The sequence below is a fragment of the Eucalyptus grandis genome, chromosome 8 (assembly GCF_016545825.1).
Source record: "Eucalyptus grandis isolate ANBG69807.140 chromosome 8, ASM1654582v1, whole genome shotgun sequence".
Taxonomy (NCBI): domain Eukaryota; kingdom Viridiplantae; phylum Streptophyta; class Magnoliopsida; order Myrtales; family Myrtaceae; genus Eucalyptus; species Eucalyptus grandis.
The window spans coordinates 67,237,309-67,264,660 of record NC_052619.1 but is presented as its reverse complement, the minus strand read 5'-3'; the positions used below and the strand labels follow the sequence as shown (position 1 = coordinate 67,264,660).

Here is a 27,352-nt window from a genome sequence, read left to right as displayed (position 1 = left end):
CAAAGGTGTGAAATAAGTTGATTAGAGAATAAGTGTTTTTTCTTTTCAAAAGTAACTTAAGAGTAACATTGGAATGGACTGAAAAAGTAAGATCAATCTCACTCTTTTTAAGTTACAATTTCGAGATTTGTTAACAATCCCTCTCAATAAACTTATTAGGTTATTGAATATTTTCCGTGCACTATTATAATCAATAATTAAATAAGGATGGTTCTTATAAGATATTAATGATGAATATTTAAGCTTTGAAATATAAACAATTAACAATCCGAAAAGGAATTCCTCAAAAAAGTCAAAGCAATCATAAACTTATAATTCTAGGGCCAATCTCATTCGGACAAATAGGCCAAGCCTAGCCAATTGATTAGCACCCTTGGGATATGCTTGGCAACCTAGAATTGATTATCAAATTATTGACTTACTTGCTCCATAAAGCATGGACATGATGAAAACCAAGAGATAGTTACATAATTAAACTTTGGACTTTTATTATTCTATTACACATCAAATGTCATTCTTAAACTTTCAATTTATATAATTAAGTCACTAATGTTTAGTTTAATTGACATTCAATGAATCATGTCTATTGAGTTTCCTAAGTTCGATACCAAATGCGACATCGAGCAAGCAAGACAAAGAAACTCGCGCGCTAGCATAGGGGGAAATGCATGTCTCGAGCTGAACTCGACATTTTTTCTAACCTTTTATTGTTGGAGTCCGGATCCCGACTCGGTGTCCCCGTGCTACCGCCGCCGGGCCAAGCTGCCGGTGCATTCGCTACTTGCCCAAGTGAAAAAATTGGATAAGATCATCGTGACTGAAGGACTGACAAGTCGGCCACAATGGAATGGAGGCGGGTGGGTGACGTGGCGATCAGGTCAAAGATATGACTACTTTAGTCCGATTGGATACATTGGACACGTGGCCAGTAGGCGGAAGGCGTGTGGCGGTACATGGCAGGCTCACTGTAGCTTGAGGGTAACTCGTGGTGGTGGTCAATACAAGTTCTTTTGACGTCTTAGTCATTAACCTCACCTCTAATTTTTTTTTTTAAATAATCCCTTTTTGGCCATCTCTAATTTTTTTAATAATTTGATTCCCTTTGTCACTGTTTGCCGCAGCACCCGCAAGACATGGCCAAAAGTTTTGTGCATCTCTAGTTTAGAACAACGTCGTTTTCTTTTGTGATTAATTATGCGTTAATCAGTGCATCTTTCTATCCATGTGTTAAAAAGATAAATACCAAAAGCTCAAATCAGTGGAGCTTTAACATCAATCGGGCTCTTTTCAATTAATTTAGTTTGTCTGTTTGACACTACTTGCTCCCATGGAATTTGACTCCATGGAATTTGACTTCATGATATTTGATAAGTAGCTTTTTATGGGTGGAGTTTTTTTTTGTTACGTGGTGACCAATTGCACGTTGCACTTAGGGCTTCGTTTGTTTCATGAAAAATATATTATTTGAATTTTTTTAAAATAATCGCTTAAAATGAATAAAATTTCATTATTACCAATGACTTATGTCTAAATATTTTCATGAATAATGAAAATATTTTTGTTCATTCATTTTTGCAAAAGATATAAACAAATATTTTAAGGAAAAACTTTTTCCAATTATTCATTATCCGCAAAATAAACGAAGCCTTAGTTTGTGTATTAGTTAAAAATCTTAATTTATTAATGAAAAAAACCATATGATATCAAATATGTACAGTGCTTACCTTCGACTTTTCCTATCCCTTATGATGCCCCTATCCCCTGCAATTCCCCCATTGCAACATTCTAGTTTTGAGTAATCACCATTGTGGTGGTTGCATTCAATAGGCAACCACCATTAGATTGGTATCCAGACAGCTGTCTGTATAGGTCGAGATCTAGATCGAGATCTTATCTCCTAGACATTCTATCACAATGGTTGCCCGATATCACCACGACCATCACATCAGCAGCAACGATTAGGTCCAATTTACTTTTTGATTGTTTTTACTATATTCATAGTAAGTACCTAGTCCTTCACCAAACAAAACACAATTTATAACAAATTCTCGTATTCCTTAAACTATCACATTCTCACATGTTCTAATCATTATCTCAACGATCAAATACACACTTGGTTGAGATGTAGATGACGTGCAATTTCAAGCTCGCCCAACAAGACAATTTGAAATACGATGCATGCTAATTACCAACGAAATTTTCTATAAGAGAATCCCTTATCAAGGGGCGATTACCTTTGTGGCCAAAAGAAATTTCCCAACTGTGCTCTCCTGCTCTTGGCCGCCAATTTTGAGTCATGCGGATGCAATGGAGAGGTACTTCTATAGTGGAGAGAGAGAGAAGATAAGGTGGCAACAATTTTTTTATTTTCATTTGTTCAAAGGTACCTTTTTATGGTACGACATGGGGACGCTCCACTTTCCCGTGCATGCATCTATAACCATAGTTGAAAGATCAAAGTGGGGAAGTAGTACCAAAATTCTTGTATACTTCAACTTTGATTCAGTGACATGCGGTCCTTGTCACCTCGTCCACCTCGTGTAAGCAATGCTTCGCCAGAGAGTTAGGCTTTGGGGTCAAATCGAGTCAGGTCACTTGTGAATAGTTTGAGCCTGACTCCGTAACCAATTTCTCTAGCTCAAGCTCGTAGATATATTTGACTCCACAAGCTCGCCGGCCCAATCAAGTTTTTTAGCTTTTTGAATATATTTAAATCATTTGATGATCATGAGACTTAAACTCATTTACATTACATAGTTTTTGAGCTTTATATATTTAAGCTCCAGTAAAAGTTCATTTATCAAATCTAGTTGAGTCGAGCTCAAGTATGTATCTTGATTTTCTAGTTGAGTGAAATTTGAGCAAGTAATTTGATAGTCAATTGAACATGAGTCAAGTTTCAAACATCAAGTATACAAATTATGTGAAATCAACTTAGCTGGATTACACTCCTAAAAGAAGTGTAGCCTATTATAGCAAAACCCAATATCTCCATAAGTTTGAGTAGCTTTTACTTAATTGTGGAATTTAGGTAACATGGAGCTTAACTTGTGAATATTTTCTTAGCTTTTTTTTTTTAATATGAAGACTCCGTGTCGCAAGATGAATTGCCTAATTGAATTCTAAAAAGCTTTTACAAATTCGAAATCAGGGATTTGTTTTTTGGCACGAGACTCATGTACATATAAATATTCATTATAATCTTTTTGGGAAAAATATTTAATTTTTTTTTATTTGCAAACTATAAGCCCATGATTAGCGTTTTCATTTTTCAGTTTTTATTCTTTTAACATGGAGCCCCGACTGCCAAGTTGGCCATTGTCGAGTGTCTTGAAATGACCGACTCCCCACTGACATGACTTTTCAGCTTGCTTTCGGGGAGGAGATATTCTCAATCCTGCTGGACTACTTAATTGGTATATATCATATTTAATTGATGATGAGTTGCCTCGGATCCTATAAATTGACTAATTAGTTCACATATTTCATTGTCAATTGCCTTTTCGATTTCAGCATTTTTTTAACCATTCTTTTGGTTGTCCACCTTTCTAATTTTAGAGGATAAGATTGATTCAAGTTTGTGACACGTTATAATAGGACATTAGAATTATTAGGGATTTGAATATAGTGATTCTCATATCGAAATGGTCCAATTGTCATTTTTTAATTGACCAATTTATTGAATAACATATATATTCCCCTAGATTTTTTAAGCTTATTATGAAGTTGCCAAGAACGATGCTACTCTCGGAGGAAAAAAAGGGTATCCCAAAAAAGGAAATTGTTTTCGAATATGTGCATCGAATAAATGTCAAGCTTTGATAAGAACACTGAGGTTATGCACATCAAAATTGCCGTTGATTAGAGAGTGTTTGTTTCGTGAAAAATGAATAATTTGAAAAAATATTTTCTTAAAAATAAAAATAATTTTTTATTAACTAATTATTTTAAGTTATACAAATGATAAAATATTTATTTTTCATTAAACAAATGAAATCACTTCACGTGCTCAAATTAGTCCTAAGTTACATTGGACCCGGAAGTGGAGCAAGCGGTGGCCATCGCCCCTGGTTGTTGTTTGCTCAATTTTCTACGCATTTTCTATCATGACCTTTCCCCATAATTTTCGATCTTTCCTACGAACCTACTCTCGGCTTCCCTCGACCTCGCGATTCCTCATCATCAAGGCAGCTCTTCGAGCGGAATCTGAAGCATTGATTCCCTTTAAGGACAATTTCCACCCAAAATAAAAGTCGATGCATCACTATCGAGGGGAGTACCAAGAACATTATGGTCATCCTAGAACTCAGCGAATTTTCTGGGATACCTCATGGGATTCCTTATTCTAAGCAACATCTTGGGGTTGGAGACAGATAATCTGTCGTTATCAGATTCGATACTCCTACAAAATGTTCGCAAAATGAAGAAACGAGATGGTCATAATGTCGACATTCTGGCGTTAGAGGCGAGAAAAGGAACTGAGAAGATTCATCAGAAAGAAAGAGAGAGAGGACCACCCCCCTTAAATGCTTTGATAGATTCTTCGTCGGCTTTTTACGATTCAATCCCGTCATGCGCACGGGAAAAAACAAAAAGAAGAGAAGAAAAACTCCATTTTTCTGGAAATCTCTCTGCTGTATGTCATTCTCCCTTTGCCTTTTCATATTCACCCCTCTTTATCCCTTTGGTTTTGTGGTGACAATTTGTTCTTGTGCAATGGGAGTGTCTTGCAGCTTTCATCTCGGTACCTCGAAAATTAGATAGATCAAACTGGACCCCTCCATTTTTGTTGTGAGCGAGCCATCACATTTGAAGCCACCCTATGAACAAAGACCGAAAATAGCCCGCCCGCCAAAGGTGGTGATACCGCATTTTCCGGCCTCTGATAGTGAGATCCATCTGGATTAGTCGCTTAGAGTTGATCCTCATCTAGACGATAATTTGAGGAAGCTTCATGTCTGACCCAAGCATAGCCAAGTATATTCAAATGTCGTGATCCTATCACAAGAATGTCGATGTTCGCATTTTATGACGACATTATGGAAAATAGCATGGAAACATCTTAATCTTTTGCAACACAGTTGATTTGCATTATCTCCACAAAGCATGTAGCAAAGTATATTTGCATGTCGTCACCGTAACACAAGAATTTCGATGGTTTACATGTCGCGTGAGAGTTTTCTGATGACATTATGAGATATAGCGCGGAAGCATCCGATAAAAACCGCCCACCAAAGCCGATATCATGTTTTCCGACCTCTAATAGCGAAATCCACACAAGTTAGTTGCTTACAGTTGATCCTCATCTAGACAACAATTTGGGGAAGCTTCAATTCATGTATGACCAAAGCGAGTAACCGAGTATATTCGCATGTGGCCATTGTATTGCAAGAATGTCGAGATCTGCATGTTATGATAATATTATGAGAAATAGCACGAAAACATCTTAATCTTTTGCAACGCATTTGATTTGCATAATTTCCACAGAGCATATACCAAAGTATATTCACATGTCACATCCATAACACAAGAATTTCGATGGTTTATGAGTTGTGTGAGAGTTTCATTACGACATTATGAGAAATAGCGTGCCTGCCAAAGGTGGTTATACCGCATTTTCCGGCCTCTGATAGTGAGATCCACCTGGATTAGTCGCTTAGAGTTGATCCTCATCTAGATGATAATTTGAGGAAGCTTCATGTCTGACCCAAGCATAGCCAAGTATATTCAAATGTCGTGATCCTATCACAAGAATGTCGATGTTCGCATTTTATGACGACATTATGGAAAATAGCACGGAAACATCTTAATCTTTTGCAACACAGTTGATTTGCATTATCTCCACAAAGCATGTAGCAAAGTATATTTGCATGTCGTCACCGTAACACAAGAATTTCGATGGTTTACATGTCGCGTGAGAGTTTTCTGATGACATTATGAGATATAGCGCGGAAGCATCCGATAAAAGCCGCCCACCAAAGTTGATATTGTGTTTTCCGACCTCTAATAGCGAAATCCACTCAAGTTAGTTGCTTACAGCTGATCCTCATCTAGACGACAATTTGGGGAAGCTTCAATTCATGTATGACCAAAGCGAGTAACCGAGTATATTCGCATGTGGCCATTGTGTTGCAAAAATGTCGAGATCTGCATGTTATGATAATATTATGAGAAATAGCACGAAAACATCTTAATCTTTTGCAACGCATTTGATTTGCATAATTTCCACAGAGCATATACCAAAATATATTCACACGTCACATCCATAACACAAGAATTTCGATGGTTTATGAGTCGTGTGAGAGTTTCATGACGACATTATGAGAAATAGCGCAGAAGCACCATAATCTTTTATGATGGATTTGATTTGCATTATTTCCTTATCATAATGTGGATAGGTGACGAAGCACGTGATGATCATGATTGTTGGGATGGCTATCATTCAGTTCTGTTGAGATTCTTGAGATAGGTATATTAACTTTGGTTTCCGTCTCTCGACAGACTAAAGGTAGGCCAAAAGAAAAAGCTGAGGTTGAAATGTACATGAGCTCTTTTGCCGTAGTGGTTGCGAAAACATTTTCTCTTTCCCATCTCTGGGGAAAACTAGTACATGGCTCATGCCACTTGTCAAGTCAGTTAAGGTTTCCTTATTCCTTTTCTGTTTTTTCCTTTGGCCCTCGATCCTTTGGTTGTCTGCCACCTTCTAGTCCTTTTTCTAGGAAGCAATTGGTTTGGATCTGTGTGCGCCAATGTTATTTATGAGAATGAAGTTCGAGTTGTGCGACTGAAAATTGTTAGCTTTATTAATGTTCACAAATTGTACCAGAGATAGAATCGTATGGGCGTTCGTGTTCGAGTCATACGACTAAAAATCGTTAGCTTTATCAATGTTCACGAACTACATCAGAGATAGAATCGTATGGGTGTTCATGTTCGCTTTTGGTTGACGATCATGGGATATGAACTGGCTGGTCTGGTTCGGTTTCGACACATTGAGCTTTAAGCAACAAGCCTGGAAGGGGTTGCTTGGGCCAGCATGAGCCAGGCCCATGTTCATGGGACTGTGACCCGCTTTCCCACTCCTTACGAGTACAGTCGTAGCATTTTCATTGGGCTTAATTGAGGATCCAGCCCAGCCCACTGAAATTTGTATTTTGAGAAGAGACTGCATACTGTAGGTTTTGTTTTTATCTTCTTGGGCTTAATTGAAGATTCAACCCAGCCCACTGAAATTTGCATCTTGAGAAGAGACTGCATGATGCAGGGTTTCTCTGACCTATTTTGTGGTATTTGAGATCTCATCATTCATCAAGTTCAGACCCAACAAGTAGCAGGATTTCCTAATGCATAGAACCGTGTTATGTGAAGCCTAAGACCAGAGAAGCTCCTATCCTATAGTTTGTTCGTAAAACCCGAGCGCACTGGCAAAGTGGTAAAACACTTGGACCTAATGGTGCGTCTCGAGATCGATTTGCTTCACGGCCACCAATTCCTTGTGTCTGTCTAAGAGGCATAGATTTATGTGACTCTGTAATGACTTGATATGATCGGGATTAAAGGTAATTAACCATACCCAATGGAGCACTGGTCAGGCTGTGATTGGGAGGGACGGGCATTTCCACACCGAGCGAACTATGGATTGGTCGCCAATCAGCAATCGACGTGGTATAGGGTTAAACAGAGCATGCTTTTAAATAACTTGTATTTTTCCATGTGGTACTTTTACACGCTCTGTTCTTTCCATTGACAATTTGAAGTGCGAGGGAGTGCAACCACATGTACTTTCCTTTGCAATAGAAAGTACTCGTCGTAATATCAAATTGGACTGACTTTCAATGTTTAAAGATTTCATTTATTCATCAGGTTCAGACCCAACAAATATCACGGTTCAATGAACAAATCATCCCATCCCCTCTGATCAGATCAAAGACAATCCAAAGATTTTGAGCAATGTTAGCAAACGTATTGACTTTCTATATTGGAAACGTATCAATCGCCGACGCCTTCATTTGGGATCGGAGAAGAAGTTGTTGATGGACGGCATGACCTGAGGGGGTCTATTGCGGACGAACCTCCTGACCACGTGCTGCGAGTACTTCTCGCCCTCTGCGAAGTTATCGAGCACCCCGGCGGCTCTCTTCTCTTTGGTAACTCTGGAAAAAGAACATAAGCGAAATCATCGTCGGCTTCACAATCATGAAATGTAGCGGCTCAATTCACAAAACGCTGTACACTAAGGGACGTAGATGTTTGCGAGCCAAAATTTTACCTGACTTCTGGATTAGTGCAGATGTTTCTAATGAGTTGCATCCCACAGATGCCGACCGCGACGCCGACCGCAGCAAAAAGAGGGAACACCTATTTTGCAATGATGAGAGGAGAGAGCCTGGGGTTAGTCCTCGGCAATGTCGCATTAACACATTCATGACAAACGACGCGTCAAGCAACAAGGTCCGGCTGATGACGTTGGACGATAAGGTAGTTTAGGTTTTTGGCCCCGAACGACCCGAGGACGGGTACTGTAGATAGAGTACCAACTCTCCAGGACGTGAGATCGCCCGCGATCTAACAAAAGCATATTGATGTTCAAATCCCCACATTTGTTACGGCAAAACTGCTCATCAACATATTAATCTCCATGACTCGAGACAGATTAAAGCTGTTGCAGCAAGATCTTGAAAGCTGCTCGGTATCTATATATTCGCACCAATGAACACTAATATTTCGCCAAATGCTCGGTTCTCTAGGTTCAAGTTATACTCTTCCAAACACCGTCTATTTGAATTGTCCTATAGGAAAGAAAGAACTAGCACAACAACCACCATCTACTAATTGCTTAACCTACAGATCCAGAGGCACAAAAAGCACGACTGCAACGTCACATACGGACTAACAAAACCAAACTCTTGAACTCCAAAATGAACTCCACAAAAACGAGTAGACAAAAACAGGGGACAGAATATGGGATGCACCTCGGGCCTAATCCATCTGTTAGCAGTTGAAGGAGCCATTGCCAGAGAGACTAGAGATTTGCTGGGAAAGGGAGAGAGAGGGACGAAGAAGCAAAGACCTATTTTCTCTCCTCCCCAAGCAAGGAAACTTGGAGAGTAAGGCAAGACAGAATCGCACCCCAAGATCCTCCCCCTCCCCAGAGGAAAAAACAACGGAAAAGTCTCCCATCTTTATGGGGGCATCGGCGTTTATTAATAGCAAGAACAAGAAAAAGGAAGGAAGAACACCGATCGGTCAGAATTCGACTGCGACACGGGTCATCGATGTACAACCGTCGACCGTTGAGTCTGACCTTGGATCGCGGACCGTGAGTTGGGTTCTCCGGGTTCCGGGTTGTCCTCCGAATATTCCGAGGGGCGATTTGCTGTTCGGGATTCGTGGAAGTGCGGCGTGCGGACCTAGAACAGCCTGTCTTGTCCCCTACGCATGCGCCATCCTCTCCAGCTCTCTCTCGGCATTGACGTTTCGGCGCCGGATCAATGAAGAAAGAATGGAATTAGAGTCATTCGATGTGGTTCAAACTTCTTCTTTTTTCTTTTTTGGTGTTGAAACAGATATATCATCTCATTAAACCCAACTCCATCTACAAGAACAAGGGGCATCAAAATATAAGATTTCCCAAAGAGAGGACGGGGGGTTAGAAACCAGTTTAGAAGAAGGGTTTTTCGTAGAGAGTCCTTTACAACCCAGTTTGCTAATCTATTTGAGTCACGGGACTAGAGGATCAATTGTAGATTTTCAAAAGTGATAAGTGGCTCAACGTCCCAAGGATAGAGAGATGAATCTTTTAGACAACGTTGTGTGCAGATGAAGAGGTATTTAATACTGGGACGTCGCACGTAATTCTTCATACTTCTTTAAAAATGAATTTAGTAAATTATGGTGATATAACTTTTTCTTTAGAAGGGCCAATCTTAAGATCGTCACACAGTGTTTTATACTATGTAACCATGCATGTGTCTCGGTGTCCGACCAAAAAAAAAAAAAGTGTCTCGGTGTGTTGCTGAGCTCAAGACCACTTGTGTATATGCAAAGTTCCATATGTTAACTTAAAAAGAAAATCTCTCACTATTTTTCAATTGAAATAATGACATGAATGATGCTTGAACTTTTGTCTAATGCGTAATATAATTTTTGAACTTTTAATTTGTTTGATGTGATCTATAAACTTAAGCCCAATGTATAATGTAATCCTCATACTTCAATATAACTCTTAGGCTTTTGGTACATATTCAATTTAGTCTTTGAGTTATACGGAGATGTCAATGTTTTCCTTTTATTAATTTAAGTTCAACGACAACATTTTGAATGTTTTTATATATTCCATGGTCAAAATTGAACAATGTACCAAAAGTTCATGAATCATATTAAACAATTTAAAAGTATATAGATCACATTGCATATTGGATTAAAATTTAGAATTCATATTAAACAAATAAAAAGTTTAAGAGTCATATTGTGCTATAATTCATGAACCATTTGTATCGTTTTCTCTTTTGAATTTGCCCTTTTCTTTGTCCGAACAAATTATTTCCAAGACATTGCTCATAGACCTAGCCTGTGACGCTGTGCTTACTTGCTCTTCTGGGTCACCCTATGATGGAAAAGATCTATGCATTTAAAATTAAATCCCCTAATGTGCGAAAAATGAGGGACGGCCAGTCCAATCTTAACCAATTCAGCGCTCAAGATGTTCCAATATCTCTCGTTAGCATGACTTTTAGATAGATGCTTTCGAAAGATTAAAGAAAAGGAGCTATCCAAGCTCCATTTATTCAACGACGTGTCGTGCCACCTTCCCCCTCAGCCGCGATTCTCGCCGCTCAGCAATGCAGGCGTGAACACCCGCTGCTTCGCACGCCCGTTGCCCTTTGCGCTCCCCTTCCTTTTATATACCTACGCCGGTCGTAGTCGTTGACTTTGACCTTATTACGTTCTTTTTATATAACTTACTAATAGACGCGCATGCGTGAAAGGTGTCGTGGTGTAGTTGGTTATCACGTCAGTCTAACACACTGAAGGTCTCCGGTTCAAACCCGGGCGACGCCACTTTTTTTTTTTGTCTCTTTTTTTAGTTTTCTTTTTCCGAATAATTTTGGACTGTAGGGCTGCAACGACAGTCAACCAGACAATTTGACTTCCCAACTAACTAAATTCATCATCCTCAGTGATTAAACAATTTACAAAATATTTAATTTCTGTCAAGATGGGATCTTGGATCTTGGCTATACTAACATCAAATTATAAAATTGACATGCTGAATAATAATGTAGCAAGTTGCCTATAGACATTTGAGTTGGTGGGCCACTTCCGACGTTTGATAATAATTTGACATTCCGTTTAGTATATGTTAAGTTTTGCTCCAAGTTGAGGTCGCCCGGCTTGTCCAATAATTTAGGTGGGCTTTAATGTGATCGCGTTCCTTATTTTAACGTCCTTGGTATCTTCATGCTTAACCTCAAATTTCTCTCTATATATTTTTCTTTCTCAAGAACAAAGAATACCGTATCATTGCTTTACATCCAAAGATTGCAGATGTTCGTTATTACTCTAGATGAAGCAATTGAAGGACTTAATTAAGTTCAACCATTTAGTATGATTTAGTAAACATGACATTTCTTTACTCGAATAAGGTAACAGCTCCTCAGAACTTTCACCTTGCTTTTTTGTAGGGATGGAAGAGGAATGGGGTTTAGCATGAACGGTCTCGTCCCAAGCCTGTAATTTTTTTATTAGAGTCCTTTACAGGTTTTCATATAAGATCTCAATTCTATCCCATTGAACTTGTTGAGTGTCGGTCAAGCACCCGTAGCCTATGACGTTACTACTGTCATTAGCATTCTTGCGCTCACCAAAAGCTTCCTAAGAAAATGTTTTTGGGAAATTCACAATTAGAGAAAGTGAACCATTTTTCTGATGTCTATTTGTACAGAAAACACGATGAAAAAAGAGCTGGTTTAATGATATTTGTTGATAAGTGAAATCCACTAAAGGCAGCTCATATCGCAAAAAAAAAAAAAAAATGACCACAAAATGGAGTCGCACCCTTTTCGTATATTTTGTAATCTATCAAAGTAACGAGATTTTACAAAGAAATTAGGAAATAAATCGCGAAATCACATTTGCAATATATTATATATGATTTTTTTTTTTGGAATGTAGAGCACAAGCATCAATAAAGTATATTCAAAAGGGATCTATTATTCTCACTTGGATGTGTCGTAAGAAATCACAATAAATCTTTCATTCTTGCTAGAAGGGAAGTTGATACCCCAATCTAAACTTGTTCTTTTTAGTTCATCTATTTTGGTCAATTGAGTAGCTTTCCGTCCACCAAACTCTGAAATGTTCTAAAATAATTTCTCAAAAAAAGGTTTTTTTTTTATCAAAAGAATAGACCTTAAATATATATTAAGCCATGTCAAAATTGCAAATCACAGCAATTACAATTAATAATCCAATAACGAAAAATCGAGCTTGTAACGATGATTGCTACAAAAATTATAAATTGCAATTTTTTGGGAGTTCACTAAATTATGGGTGCGTTTGTTTTATGTTTATGCTTAAAAAATTGTTCTGGAAGAGAAATAAAAAGTGTTTACATTCACTTAACAATTTCTCGAACAAAAAACGCGTTGGTAAACTTGTTCCTAACAAAAAATAAATAGAAACACGTTTGGTAAATTTGTATAATTTTTTTATTTTTCTTATTTTTCTTATTTTTCTTTTTTTCTTTTTCCTTTTTCTTTTTTCTTCTTTTGGCCGGTCGCCGGCCTCGGCCATGGCCGGCGACCAGCCTCGACGAGGGCCGGCCTCGCCTGTGCACGGCGAGGCCGAGCCCGGCTGACGCGCCGACATCTCGCCGGCCGGGCGAGCTCGATCTCGCCAGTTCCCGGCGAGGTCGAGCTCACCCGCCGGGCGGCGAGATGTCGGCGCGTCGCCGGGCTCGGCCTCGCCGTGCTCGGGCGAGGCCGCCGGCCATGGCCGAGGCCGGCGACCGGCGAAAAAAAAAAAAAAGAAAGAAAATAAGAAGAAAAAGAAGAAAAATTTCAAAAGTGTTTCGATTTGTGTTTGAAACAAAAACACAAAATTTGTGTTTCTTGTTTATTTTTTTTGTTCCTTAACAAAAGAACAAAAAAAAAAAGCAGAAAAAAAGTATTTAAAAACAAAAAAAGAAATACAAACAAACGCAGCCTATGTAACCTTCAAGAACTGAGTAAATCTCAAAAAAGGTTTCAAAACTCTAGTAGGATTATGATGGTAACATACACTTGCTAAATAATCTAAAGACCACAAAAGAAATAAAGTTATTTTAGCAAGTGAAACACTTCGGATTTTGATAGTGGAATTCCCAGCTATAAAATCTCAAGCACATCCCAAACCCATAGCATTAAAAAAATTGCCAAATCTTTGAATTTTTAGAACTTTTTTTCATAGAAACTGATCAAATTTAATTTTAGTAGGCACATACAGACATGTGCTATTCAACAGTAAACTAAAAACCAAGAAAAGATTAACACGGAATGACAACATTCTATAATAAATTTGAGAAAATCGCAGAAAATGTGCAACAAAATTGAGAGATCCAATCCATTCACTAGAAAAATGTAATATCGAGCGCAATTACCAAAAACATCGAGTTCCCATACGCGGGATCACACAAGACATATAGCAAAAATAAAGAAAAGAGATTATTTCCAAAATAAATAAATTGGATTTATACACGGCATCTAGAAAGAGGCCGACTCTTGGATACATTACCAAAGAAGAAAACTCGCAAAGACCATCCGTATTCTGTAGAAGATTCTAGAACCGGGAGCTCGCGAAAGGTAGCTGCCAACTTGCTCATGTCTTGTCCGTCCGCCATCAACCTTTCATCGCCTTTTGACTTTTCCTCCTGACCAAAAAACCCTAATTCAATTCAAAATTCTCCTCCGGCTGCTGGGTTTAGGTACTCCTAAATTCGGCGGGCAATGCCTTAAGGGCCACAAGTTTTTCCTCATTCTCGCACAAAAAATAAAAAATCCAATTGAGTAAATATTATCAAGGGCGATATATTATAGCACAAGTTTTTTTTTAACAACACATAAAATAATAGTAAATTTTGCGGGCGTCTAATATAATAAAGAATAGATCAAAATTGCTTGATCAAAATTTACTTTGCGCTGGCGCAATATGCTCAGTCTTTTGTTCTTGAATTAATCACTTCTTCGATACGACTGTCGCTAAAAGCGACATACGCGAAACAAATTTTGGTACGTAAGATCGATACAAATTGTTCGCGATTTCTTAGAATTTCTAATATTTATTTTATTTTTTGCAAAGGGGGAGGCAAAAAATTAAATGAGAAGGAAATAATGTTAGACAAGCGGAACCATTGAAAACCTCCTCCTACCGAAGCCCACTGGCTCTCAGATATGCTCCGAATATTCCCGCTTCTCGTTTTCCCCACGCTCGATTCACGCGCGTGGCTCACAATCCTACCCTCCGCGCCGGCCTCCCGTTCGAATTCCCTCGGCTCGGCGCGTGTCCGTGATGGGCACGGCGTTCCGGAACCAGCGGGCTCCAACAGAGTCCCGCTTCAACTAAATCAGCGGCCCTAAGCATCGTTCTTCGCTATCATCTTTTCTAGGGATTTCGTTTCGCCCAAGGCAGAGAGAAAAAGAGACGGCTGACTCGTCGACTCACGTGACCCGGCCCGAGCGAACTCACCGTTCTGACTCGCTATTTAAAGCCCCTTACTGTCCCTCACCCTATTGTCTCAAACCACTCTCAACTCACTCTCATCTCTACACTGCTTTTTCTCGTCTTCTCTCGCTAGCCATTTCCAGAACCCTCGTCGCGCGTCGCTTGCCATGGGTACGGTCTCTCTCTCTCTCTCTCTCTCTCGCTCTAGTTTTCGATCGATCGCGAGTTTCTGCTCCTTCGATTTGGTCCGATGCTGATGCGTTTTGTCTGGATCTGTCTTCGCAGGGAAGGTCAAGATCGGAATCAACGGTCAGTAACAGTCGCTCGATCTCGATCTCGATTCGCCCCGTCCGCTTTAGGGATCGACCGGAGATCTCCATTTCCGCGGCTAATCTGGCGCTGATTTGTCGTTTGCTCTTTTTTTTTCCTTTCCTCGTTACAGGTTTCGGAAGGATCGGTCGGTTGGTCGCTAGGGTCGCGCTCCAGAGGGACGATGTCGAGCTCGTCGCCGTCAACGACCCCTTCATCACCACCGACTACATGGTACGTCGCCCCCTCCCCCCCTTCTTCCCCCGATCCGATTGCGCCTTTTCTTTTGGCGTCGAACCGATCCGTTGACTTTTTTTTGCGGGACGCGGCGAATGCGCAGACGTATATGTTCAAGTACGACAGTGTCCACGGACAGTGGAAGCACCACGAGCTCAAGGTCAAGGACACCAAGACGCTTCTCTTCGGCGAGAAGGAGGTCTCCGTTTTCGGCATCAGGTTGGTTTAGCCGTTTCTCGCCCTTCTTTCTCTCTTTCGGCTCGATCTTCTTCCGAATTTGTACTCTTAAGAGACGGCGTGAGACGGGATCTGGTGCGATGATTCGTAAAAATAATCTACAGGAACCCCGAGGAGATTCCGTGGGGCGAGACTGGAGCTGAGTTCATCGTGGAATCTACCGGTGTCTTCACCGACAAGGACAAGGCCGCTGCTCACCTGAAGGTTCGTTTGTCTAGATGCCCTTCTGTTCCGTTTATTTGACGAAAGATCGATTGGATTAGCTTCCTCTGCCCGTCGTTCTAGTTGGTATACCGTTAGATCTAGGGAAGATTCTCGTGATTGGTCGAAAAGTGACTTGATTCTTGATTGCTGACGTGGTATTTCCGAACGACAGTTGGCCCTTGAGATTCCATTATGTGGGGTAGTGTAATCGCGTTGTGTCGTGTGAGATGATTGACGAGGTATTTTATCTGTTTATAGGGTGGTGCTAAGAAGGTTGTCATCTCCGCGCCTAGCAAAGATGCGCCCATGTTTGTTGTGGGTGTGAACGAGAAGGAGTACAAGCCGGAGCTCAACATTGTATCCAACGCCAGTTGCACTACCAACTGTCTCGCACCTCTTGCCAAGGTATGAAACATGACTGATTGTTTTTTTAAGCATTCTTAATCGTTCTTGGGCAATGTGAAATTTGTTTGTGAACTGACCTTATCCTTGCAAATTTCAGGTCATCAATGACAGGTTTGGCATTGTTGAGGGACTTATGACCACTGTCCACTCCATTACTGGTGAACTGTTTGCCCTTCTACGCTTCTGAAGTCATTCAGTCCATCTAATCTAAGTATAAATCTGACATTGGTTGCTACCTCTTTTGTGATACAGCCACCCAGAAGACTGTTGATGGCCCATCGATGAAGGACTGGAGAGGTGGAAGGGCTGCTTCCTTCAACATCATTCCCAGCAGCACGGGCGCCGCAAAGGTACCTTGAACTGTATAGTTTCCTGATTACTGTTGTATTTTGATAGTGAATGCGCTCATTTTCATTTCTTCTGGGGTTGTTTGCCGCGGCGACATATTTTTGCATTATCTGGTGGAATTTTTGGCTATGAAATTCATTATCTTGTGTGTTGTTGTGCTTTGCGAAGCCCGAGTTGAATTTGCTAAGCATGTATTTGGTGCTTCTAGGCTGTGGGAAAGGTGCTCCCAGTCCTCAATGGTAAGCTCACTGGAATGTCCTTCCGTGTTCCTACTGTTGATGTGTCAGTTGTGGATCTCACCGTCAGGCTTGAGAAGGCGGCAACTTATGATGAGATCAAGGCTGCCATTAAGTAAGTTTTAAATAGTCTTTTGGGTTGTCTATTTAGGAAGATAATTTGTCGCACAAGTGCTACTTAAGTCTGCAATATGTTTACATGCTACTTGCCTATTCTCATTAAATTTATTGGCCTTTCTTAGGGAGGAGTCCGAGGGCAAACTGAAGGGCATTTTGGGTTACACTGAAGAAGATGTGGTGTCCACAGACTTTGTTGGTGACAGCAGGTACGGTGTATTCTGAATATGATTAACCATAAGCTTATGTACTTTTTTATTTATGTATGGTTGCAGATTGTTGTTGGAAGCAGAAGGATTCAATATTTATAGCCTATCCATTGTCGTTACTGTGATGTTTTAATAATACGATCCGTTTCTGCTTATGTTCCTGAGCTATAATCTCAGTGTATTTTTGATGGACAATGACGCTTAGTCTATGTTTCAGCAAAGTTTGATGGCGGTTTCCTTGGTATTTTTGTGTAGGTCGAGCATTTTCGATGCCAAGGCTGGAATTGCTCTGAGCAAGAACTTTGTGAAGCTGGTCTCATGGTACGACAATGAGTGGGGCTACAGGTAAATGTTCTTCTCCCCTTGCAATTGCTTTTACTTTGCCATTGTTGCCAAAGCAAGGCTTTCCTGCCCAAATTAAATCTTGTGGTGTTAATGGATATGCATATTTGTAAAGGAACACTTGCCAATTGATATATATTTTCTGTTTTTGCAGTTCCCGTGTTGTTGACTTGATTGTCCACATGGCGTCCTGCGCTTGAATGGGAAATCCGTCTTATGATTAATCGAGGCCTTTTGTTTGTGTTCGGGATTACTTATATCCTCAACCATCGTTGTTGTTGCGAGCGTCTGCTCATATGCTTTCGTTTAGGTGTTTCGGCGTTTAAGCCCCATGGTATTCGAGTGTCCTCGATCTTAGATGTTTGGTGCAATAAAAGAGACACGAATTGCCAACATCCTTTTTTATGGTATCCTCTTGCTTGCTGAGGCTTTGCAATACTTAAATGGGATCTTTTACTATTTACTCTCCTTTTCATTTCACTACAGCTTTTCATCAACTGACGGGATAAGAAAATGGGCTGGACAGATGGATGTGTTAATTAAGTCATTCGTCTTCTATGGTTGTTCTAACTTCTTAAAACATAGTGATCGATCAATTTGTAAGGGTAACACTTATCTTTACCAGGTCCCTTCCCACGAATTATATGCCTGAGCCCATTTATACAGTTAGGTTTTGGATTAGCAATTCCTCGGGGACCAAGGAGCATCATTCGTCATGCATATGTGTACCAATACTTAAATGGGATCTTCACACGCAAATTGCAAATTATATATCTGGTAGCAGATTTGATCCGTTAATAACTGGGGAGTTTGTGGAGCACGTGTTGGTTTGTCGGCGTTTGTCACAATTTTTTAGGGCAACCATTCATTATTTCATGCGATGTAATGATTCAAACAGCGTCTTGCCCAACTCTTGCAACCATTGCCATCGACTGGGCTGTTGGCAGTTGGCAATTGAAGCATTGCCTTGTTCCCCAACGGATGATCTGCCGCCACTAGCATCACCGTCGTAGATCTGGTTGATAATCGACATCATAATTATCGTTTGGTGGCAACAAACCATCGCACAATTGCGAATGCCTCACCTTAAGCACCAGCGATGGAGCGACTGATGGCTAGTCACATCTAACCACTTTAGTTGCAGTCCTTGTGCTCACTGAGAAAAATATTAGGTGAGATGGTTTTGTCCAGTTCTCTCTCTTTGTTACTTCTCCGTTTACGGTCTCCCTTTGCTGAGAAACAAAAGGAGTCTCAGCTCCCTCTTATCTCTCTCACCTCCTGTTCATGAGTTCACTTCAGAAAAAAAAAAAGGCGCCTATGCTCTCTTCCTCCTTTTCATGAGTTCACTCCCTCGTTTAATTTTCTCGGTCTTGAAGAGAGGCGTTTCTTAAAATTTTCAAGAAAATGAGGAGAGACTCTTAGAAAATTAAAAGAGGGAGTGAACTCGTGAAGAGGGAGGGAGGGAGTGGGGATACATATTGGGTCGTTTGGCAATGTTTCAATTTCTTTGTTTTTTCTATTCTCTTGTTTTCTGAAACAAAAAAAAAAGATCCGTTTGGTAACATTAATTAATTTTTCTATTTTTTAGAATAGAAAAGTGATTGAGAATAGATTTGGACAGAAATAAGAAGTAGAAAAATAATTTCTTATTTTCGAAACAATTTTTAGAAATAACTTATTTTTCATTTTCTTCATCTTTGTTGTTGCTGGCCCTCTCCTATTTGATCACTGCACTTGTTGCCGCTAGCCAACCTTCATTGCCGACTGTCACCAACAATTGCCATCGATGATGATCGGCAAGGAAGAATAAGAAAAAAATCTTGAAAATTATTAAAAATTATTAAAAAATTCTATATTACAAAAAAATTGTGAATCGTACTAAACATATATAAATATATATAATTAATAAATGTATTTTTTTACTCATATTTTATTTCGAGATATTGAAATAGAAAAATACTCTTTCTAAAAAAATTATTCTCTAAAATAGAAGCAAAGAAATTACTTTTGGAATAGAAGCATTACGAAATGGGTCTTTTTATTTCTAAGTACGTAAATGTAGAAGTAACCGAGAGAGAGAAGATCTGGACTCTGAAAACTGTCTGGATACGTGTTGCACACTGAATTGAGTGACTGTTTGCTACCTTAACGAGACAATCTCACCGAACATTTTCTCATATGCACTCCCACGGTGGGCTTGATTAGACTCGTGAGTTTGTATCCATCATTGTTAAAGCCGAAAAGAGGACTACGGGAGGGCTTTTTTCAGTCGCTGCCGGAGCGATTTGATCACAGAGTTGGGGGAGGAGAAATAAATCAATGCTCGAGGAAAAAGTGTTCCGAAAGCATTGCTCGAATAGGTTATTTTTACTTGAATTAATTTTAAACATATTTCTACAATTGTATGGGAAAGTTCATTGTTGCGATTGTCGTAAAGAAAATTTAAACGATCCGCCTATCAGCCAACGAAAGAATGATCCACAAACAAAGGACAAATGAAAACTCCCTGATTTTCATGACCTCCTCACGACAAACTGAAATCTTATGTCAAATTTAATCAGACGATAATTTCAATCACGTAAGCCGCAATTGATGCGTAAGCTACTATGATTAATGTGAGGATGAACCGTTAATTATTTAATTTCAATAAAAAAGGAAGACTTCAATGAATATAAAATTTATGCAAATGAAAAGCCTGATTCCCAATAATTAGAAAACGAATATAGGGTCCAAATCGAGTACTAAAATCTTCTTGCCCAAAAGCAAAAATTGCATTTTGTATAGTACGGGGTAAAAGTAAATTTCACGAAAAGGAGAAGAGAGTATAAAATGCCCGCGACATAAACCTTAAAATCCCGCGCCTCCGGTGTTCGTCAGACCGTTCGTGTCCGTCCAGTCTCGCCCTTCTCTCATGAGCTTCTTCTCTTCTCGAGCCACCGCCCGGCGCCCCCGCATCTCCGGCTTCCCGTCGACCCGCCGCCGGGCCGCTGCCAATCTCTCCTCCTCCGCCGTCCGCCTGGCCGGCGACCGGCCGTCCGACTTCGCGATCGTCGTGTCCGGAGTCCGCGCCGGGAGCAGCGAGCACGAGGTCCTCCGCTCCCTCGAGTTCGACCCCTCCTGCGCCTCCGTCGAGGTCACCCACGGCCTCGTCGAGCGGCTGCTCGACCGGTTCCGGGACGACTGGAAGGCCGCCCTCGGCGTGTTCCGATGGGCCGGGCGGCGCGTCGAGGCCGGCCGCGTCTCGCCGGAGGCGTGCGACGCGATCGTCGACATCCTCGGGAAGAGCCGGCGGATGGATAGGATGAGGGAGGTCCTGGAGGAGATGAACCGGAGCAAGCTCGTGAGGCTCGGCACGGTGGGGAAGGTGATGCGGAGGTATGCCGGCGCGGGGCTGTGGGAAGAGGCGGTCAAGGTGTTTGATGAATTGGGGGACTTCGGTTTGGAGAGGAACACCGAGTCGATGAACTTGTTGCTGGACACGCTTTGCAAGGAGCGTCGAGTGGAGCAGGCGCGAGCGATTATGCTGCAGCTCAAGCCTCACGTATTGCCCGATGCGCACACGTTCAATATCCTGATCTTCGGTTGGTGCAAGATTAACCGGGTCGACGAGGCGCAGTGGACTATCCAGGAAATGAAGGGCCACGGGGTTCGGCCCTGTGTCATTAGCTACTCGACGATCGTGCAGTTCTATTGCCGTCAGGGCAATTTCAATAAGGTCTATCAACTGTTCGACGAAATGCGGGATGGGGGGTGCCCGCCGAATGTGGTCACTTACACCACGGTCATGCATTATTTGGCGAAGTCAGAGGAGTTCGATGAAGCGCTGCAGTTGGCTGAGAGGATGAAATTGGATGGGTGCGAGCCGGATACGCCCTTCTACAATTGCTTGATCCATGTGCTCGCGAGAGCTGGGCGAGTTCATGATGCGGTCGATGTTTTTGAGGTGGAGATGCCTGCTCGTGGCGTGAGACCAAACACACCTACCTACAATACCATGATTTCAATGTTTTGTCATCACAGTCAAGTTCAGAAGGCGATGGATCTCCTTCAAGAAATGGAAGAGTCAAATTTTGCGAAACCTGATGTTCAGACTTACTATCCCTTGCTGAAGTCTTGCTTTAAATCTGGAAAAACTGATGGCTTTTTGAGCAGATTGTTGGATGACATGGTCAACAAGCATCACCTCAGTTTGGATGTCTCAGCATACACACTTCTAATTCATGGGTTATGCAGAGCGGACAAAGCTGATTGGGCTTACCTTCTGTTTGACGAGATGGTTGGTCAAGAAATAACTCCAAGGTATCAGACATGTCGTTTGATGCTGGATGAAGTGAGACAGAAGAACATGTATGATGCTGCTGAGAGAATTGAGGATTTCATGAAGAAATTATGAGCACAAGGTAAAATCTGTATAAGCTGACATCTAGTTTGATATGGCCTGGATGTTACAATGAACAAGTAGCTGCAGCCCTCAATATTTGTGATCCTGCTTGTTTGAATAATTGCCATTACTCTGAAGCTTCGAAATGGACAATGTTGTGAATCATGAATTAGCGTCCAGCACATTATTGAAGGCAAGGGTCCAGCTTGGTGAGATGACAAGTGCTTTTTAGTGCGTAAGCTGGTTGGACGGACTTTGGTTTGGACTAAAGCAGTCTGAAATCAACGAATGCACTCAAGGAAGGTTTCTGAAATATGCACTGTAAATTCAGAATATGGGAAGTGTGAATATCCTTGTTACACATCTTCAAGGTGTTGGAATGGTTCGTGTGTGAAACTCCATGGTCTCTTTTATTAGGATCTAAAGGCATTATGTCTACTTACTGGAAGCTTGAGTCCTCCATGAATACTAAGTATATTATAGTTTCTATCGCAAGAGTCCAACTATATCTATGTAAAACCTTGGTCGATATGTTAATCAGACAGAACTCTCCTTTTGTGTTCATAGAGTGGTTGTTTCTGTCACTGATGTGAATCTAACTTAAAGGGCATCTTTGGAACTTCATTTGTGTCCTTCTTTCTTCCTTATAAGATTGTAGAAAGAGGCCAACAAGGTCATCTTTGTGAATTTCAAATTTGTTGCAGCCTAGAAGCAAAGAGAGTTTGAGTTAAATGACCGACAATTGCCTTAATCAGCTTGCATCAAGGAAATTCCCTTGCCTATTGTTGCTTTACTGGCTAGTGAATCCAACCACTTATGGATGCGATTTTTATTTTTATAGATTTGAATGCCAAAATGATGTGCCACAGTAGAACGGTGTAGATAGAGATTATTGGATTTTGCTTCAATTCTTAAAAGTAGGATTCATGTGGAGAATGTTGCCAGTGCCGGTGGCAGGATATGAATTTCTGATCAATGTAAAAGCATTTATCACTTCAGTTATTTTGATCCCAACTTCTCTATGCTCTCCTCATGTCTTCCCCATTGGTCAACACGCACACCCTGCTTGACTGATGAACGTGCTCTTTCTATAATGTTGACAACCTGATTTCCCCCTAACGAGATAGCCTTCTGTTGCAGCAGGCGCTGGAAGCCTTATTTTGATGCTGACATTGTTAACCAGAAAGTTGCTCAACCGTTGCAGGCTGTTAAGACAGCATAGGACAACTGCGGCTGGTGGTGGATGATGAACAGCCAGAGGCCAGAATCGACATCTGCCCACAGCAATGAAAATCCATTGTAAATGGAGTTTCCAGCAAAGTGAGCGCTACAAACGACAACACCGTTTGCTCACCATCTCATCTTTTTCCAAGGAATTCACCGAAAACCTTGAATGAAGGGGATTGCAACGGACATCATGCCGTGCAAGTGCTTGAAGAAGACAAACAGAAGAGACTCAGATAGTAGTCGAGCAAAGAAATACTGTAGATGTGATAAGATTTTAGAGCCAAGAGAAAGTGTATTGTGTCGTTTGTATCGTGTGAGACGATGACGGGATTTTTTTTTTTGTAATCTAGGGAATCTCGTAAGTTAACAGCCGGCGAGCAAACCTGAAGGAGCGACTCAGACTCATTACCACAAGTCTTCGTATAAGAATTTCTAACGACGCCTCTGGGATTCGAATTTCTTCCCTTCGTGAGAGGGAGAGATCCTGAGCCAGTTGCGCCGTTGAGGGCGGTGGTATGACGGGATATTTTCATTTGACATTAGATGATTAATTGTCATGTCTTTTTGGACCGAATGAAAATGCTTAATTGGTGTAATGGTGGAACAATAGTCAACTGTTGAGCTGTAGCCTCAATGAGGATCTTGGCGACAAGATAGGAAGTGCTTTTGTACTAATTAAATCAAAGATTTAATTGTCATTGTCATTAACATTGGCTTTAGTCAAATTGAAGTTCTAAGATGAGGAGGCAGACCATGTTAAGATGGGGCAAATTATTTGTGACGCATTTTCACGGGACGCGTATTTTGCATGAATTTTGACATTGAATGAACCAGGTCTTTTGAATTACCCAAGCTCAGTTTCAATATGACACCAAGCAAGCGGAACGAAAAAAACCCTTTCACGGGTGGACGGATAGGAACCTCGCCTTTTGGTTTGAATCGTTTTCTCTTCTTCCACTACGACTCTCGCCGTCCCCGTGCCGCCATGCCTCCTAGACACTACGCTGTGTCGTCGGTCAATTTGCTACTTGCTCAAGTGAAAGATTGGACAAGATCGTGAATGAATGATTTATAGTCGGCCACGTCAATGTGGTCGGGTATAACACGGAACTACTTTAGGAGAAAATATTAGCGAACGGAAAATAGAGAGAGACAATAAGAGGGCCAAATATTCAATTTAATAAAATAAATAAAAAAGAACAAAAGAAATTAATATTAAAAAAAAACGGAGAAAAAGAAAGGGAGAGAGAAGGAGTGAAAAGGACCACAATTGAATTTTTATAGCCTAGCTTCCTACTAGCAACTCAAAATAAAGGAAGGAAAACTTGAGACACAGCGAAATGGACATGAGTGGGCACCTGCTCACTGTCACACTCACACCTTACCTCTTTTGGTGCCGTTGATTACTCGTATTTGAACGAAGTTAAAAAAATGCGATCTTTGTTGTCTAAGAAAACAAAGACTAATACCAACATTGAGTCGGTCAAGATTAAATCTGTTTATTAAAGTGCTTCTCTGATTGCTCAAGACATCTCTTTTCGATTGAGGAACAAAAGAAGATCATTTCATTCTTAGATTAATTTGAATTGTTTCTTTAAAATAAAGAGTTGTAGAGTACAGATAAGAGACTACTACATATAACTAGAATAAGAACAATATTGATAAGATAGAATCCGATCGACTTAAAACTCTTTCCTCCAAGCAAAAAGCACTTAGGCTTCGAAAGCGAACACATAATTCAAATTTGACCCCCATATTTACCCAAAATTTGCAATCTTCATCACTACCTTCACATGAATTCACAGTACAACATAGTGCGATTGTCCACCTAATCGACTGCATGTGCTATTTTTTAGTATTTTCATATTCAATTATTAAGTCCAAGACCTATAAAAGGTTGGAAAATCACCTCTTAAACGGGCTAATTCCTTAAAAACCTCTAAATTTTAGGTCTAATCTCAAAAATTTGCTCCAAATCTTTTTTTTGTCTCAGAAAAGAACTCCAAATTTTAGGTGTACTCTCAAATTTGTGCCATTTTTTTTTTGTCTTAGAAAATACCCCTGAACTTTAAGTTTAGTCCCAAATCTACGTTAAACTTTTCTTTTGCTTAAAAAACCTCAAACTTTGGGTCCAATCCCAAATTTACCTCAATCTCTTTTTTTGTCAAAAAAAAAAAAAATCATCAATTTTTACTCTAGTCCTAAATTTTGTGAAAAACGCGCCTACCTACAATACCACGATTTCAATGTTTTGTCACTACGGTCAAGTTCAGAAGGCGAACAAGGTCATCTTTGTGAATTTTAAATTTGTCGTAGTCTAGAAGCAAAGAGAGTATGAGTTAAATGGCCGACAATTGCCTCAATCAGCTTGAATCCGGGAAATTACCTTGCCTTGTGTTTCTTTACTGGCTAGAGAAGCCAACCACCCATGGATGCGATTTCGTTTCATAGATTTGAATGCCAAAATGATGTGCCACAGTAGAAAAATGTAGATAGGGATTATTGGATTTTGCTTGGATTTTTAGAAGTAAAATTCATGTGGAGAATGCCGCCAGTGTCGGTGGCAGTATATAAATCTCTGATCTATGTAAAAGCATTTATCACTTCAGTTATTTTAATCCCAGCTTCTTTGCTCTCTTCATGTCTTCCCCATTGGTCGACACGCACACCCTGCTTGACTGATGAACGTGCTCTTTCTCATGTTGACAACCTGACTTCCACCTAACAAGATTGCCTTCATGCCCCGCAAGTGCTTGAAGAAGACAAACACAAGGGACTCAAGACAGTAGACGAGCCAAGAAATGGTGCAGATGTGATCAGAGTTTAGAGCTAAGAGAAAGTCTACTTGAAATTAAATGATTAATAGACATGTCCTTTTGAATTGAATGAAAATGCTTAATTAGCGTAATGGTGGAACAATAGTCAATGTTGAGCTGTAGCCCTGATGGGGATTTTGGCGACAAGATAGGAAGTACTTTTGTAATAATTAAATCAAGGATTTGATTATCATTAACGTTGGCTTCAGTCAAATCGAAGATAATGAGGCAGATCATTTTAAGATGGGACAAATTATTTGTGACGCATTTTCTAGGGACGCGTATTATGTATGAATTTTGACATTAAATGAACCATGTCTATTGAGTTACCCAAGCTCGGTTTCAATATGACACCAAGCAAGCGGAACGAAGAAACTCTTGCGTGGGTGGACGGATAGGAACCTCGCCTTTAAGTTGGATTTGAATCGTTTTCAAGCCTGGACCGCGACTCTCGAGTCGCGGTCCCGTGCCGCTGCACCCCAGCTGCTACGCCGTGTTGCCGGTCAATTTGCTACTTGCTCGAGTGAAAAATAGGACAAGATCATGGATGAATGATTTAGTCGGCCACGTCTTTGTGGTCGGGTAAAACACAGAACTACTTTAGAGAAAATATTAGCGAACGAAAAAGAGAGCTGAAATTTCAATTTAATAAAATAAATAAAAAGGAACAAAAAATTAATATTCAAAAACAGAGAAAAAAGAAAAGGATAGAGAGAAAAGGAGAGAAAAATACCACATTGTTCCCATTTGCTAAATGGACATAAATTTGCGATCCTCACTACCTCCTTCACATGAATTTACAGGACGACATCGCGCGATTGTCCACCTAATTGACCGCACACGCGATTAGATTTCGCACGACATTATTTCTTTGAGGTTGCAAAAAAACTCGTGATGCTCAGTATTCCGTAATTAATCGAGTCGACCGATTGTGCGATGTTTCGAACTTGCACATAACTTGAATATGTAGAGTAAAATTTAAGTTTCAAAAATTATGAAATTTGTTTTGATAAGAGGATCTTAAGTTCTTGAAATCTTGACAGAACCTAACCCTCATCACGTTTGCTCTGATTCTGGGGTTGTTCTGGGCGTGTCGTTGGCATGGGTTACTTGATGGAAGGACTTCATCGAATATTAAAACTCGAGTCCGGTCTGCCTCACTTCCCCCGAATCCCGAATCTGACAGCGGTCTCCTGGTTCTTTTCTTTCTCGTTTGACTGTTGATGGCCAGTCGTGTTCAATGGTCCGCAAAACCGTGACTCTGGATTCGTAGTGCGAATGGTAGTCTTCTTCACCGGTTTTTGTTTGCCATTCCCTCATTGCTTGTTTATGTGATTCATGTCCTTGATGCGCCTGCGTATACCGGGGGGTTGTTGGCCGGCAAAACGGCAACCTGCGGTGGCCATTAGCGTGACGGCGGCGCTATTGATCCGGTGATGGTACGGACTCACGGAACTGGTGGCCGAGGACGGTCGGGAACCGGCGAAAACCGGGAGTGGCCGAAGATGGGGCTCGGTCATCATGGGCTTGTTGACGACTAATCGGCTTTAGAGGTCTGAAGGCTTGCTTGGTCTGGTTTAGTTT

At 40.7% G+C, this 27,352-nt stretch overlaps 3 protein-coding genes and 1 non-coding gene across 6 annotated transcripts; 3 read left to right on the top strand and 1 right to left on the bottom strand.

Annotated features, from left to right (window-relative positions):
• Nucleotides 1–7,826: 7,826 nt before the first annotated feature.
• On the bottom strand, nt 7,827–9,245 carry LOC104415713. The gene is made up of 3 exons (XM_018861613.2): nt 8,973–9,245; nt 8,270–8,358; nt 7,827–8,153 (listed from the first exon to the last, which is right to left on the bottom strand). Exons 1-3 carry the CDS (start codon nt 9,009–9,011, stop codon nt 8,006–8,008), a joined length of 276 nt encoding a protein of 91 aa, XP_018717158.2. The 5' UTR covers nt 9,012–9,245; the 3' UTR covers nt 7,827–8,005.
• Nucleotides 9,246–10,987: 1,742 nt separating this feature from the next.
• TRNAV-AAC lies at nt 10,988–11,061 on the top strand. Its single transcript has one exon. It is a non-coding gene; the product is annotated as a tRNA-Val (tRNA).
• Nucleotides 11,062–14,679: 3,618 nt separating this feature from the next.
• On the top strand, nt 14,680–17,841 carry LOC104415712 (glyceraldehyde-3-phosphate dehydrogenase, cytosolic). Its single transcript, XM_010027051.3, has 12 exons — nt 14,680–14,871; nt 14,986–15,009; nt 15,143–15,243; nt 15,350–15,465; nt 15,588–15,687; nt 15,946–16,092; nt 16,190–16,250; nt 16,345–16,442; nt 16,649–16,791; nt 16,919–17,002; nt 17,258–17,347; nt 17,499–17,841. Exons 1-12 carry the CDS (start codon nt 14,868–14,870, stop codon nt 17,542–17,544), a joined length of 1,014 nt encoding a protein of 337 aa, XP_010025353.1. The 5' UTR covers nt 14,680–14,867; the 3' UTR covers nt 17,545–17,841.
• Nucleotides 17,842–20,224: 2,383 nt separating this feature from the next.
• Nucleotides 20,225–23,287, top strand: LOC120286752 (pentatricopeptide repeat-containing protein At3g04130, mitochondrial-like). Of its 3 annotated transcripts, none has more exons than XM_039299223.1 (2): nt 20,225–21,744; nt 22,930–23,287. In XM_039299223.1, the coding sequence occupies exon 1, from the start codon at nt 20,256–20,258 to the stop codon at nt 21,735–21,737; it is 1,482 nt and encodes a 493-aa protein (XP_039155157.1). In that variant the 5' UTR covers nt 20,225–20,255; the 3' UTR covers nt 21,738–21,744; nt 22,930–23,287. The 3 variants fall into 3 exon arrangements, with proteins under 3 accessions (XP_039155157.1, XP_039155156.1, XP_039155155.1); XM_039299222.1 differs by having other exon boundaries at nt 22,869–23,287; XM_039299221.1 differs by having other exon boundaries at nt 22,866–23,287.
• The last annotated feature ends 4,065 nt before the right edge of the window (nt 23,288–27,352 follow it).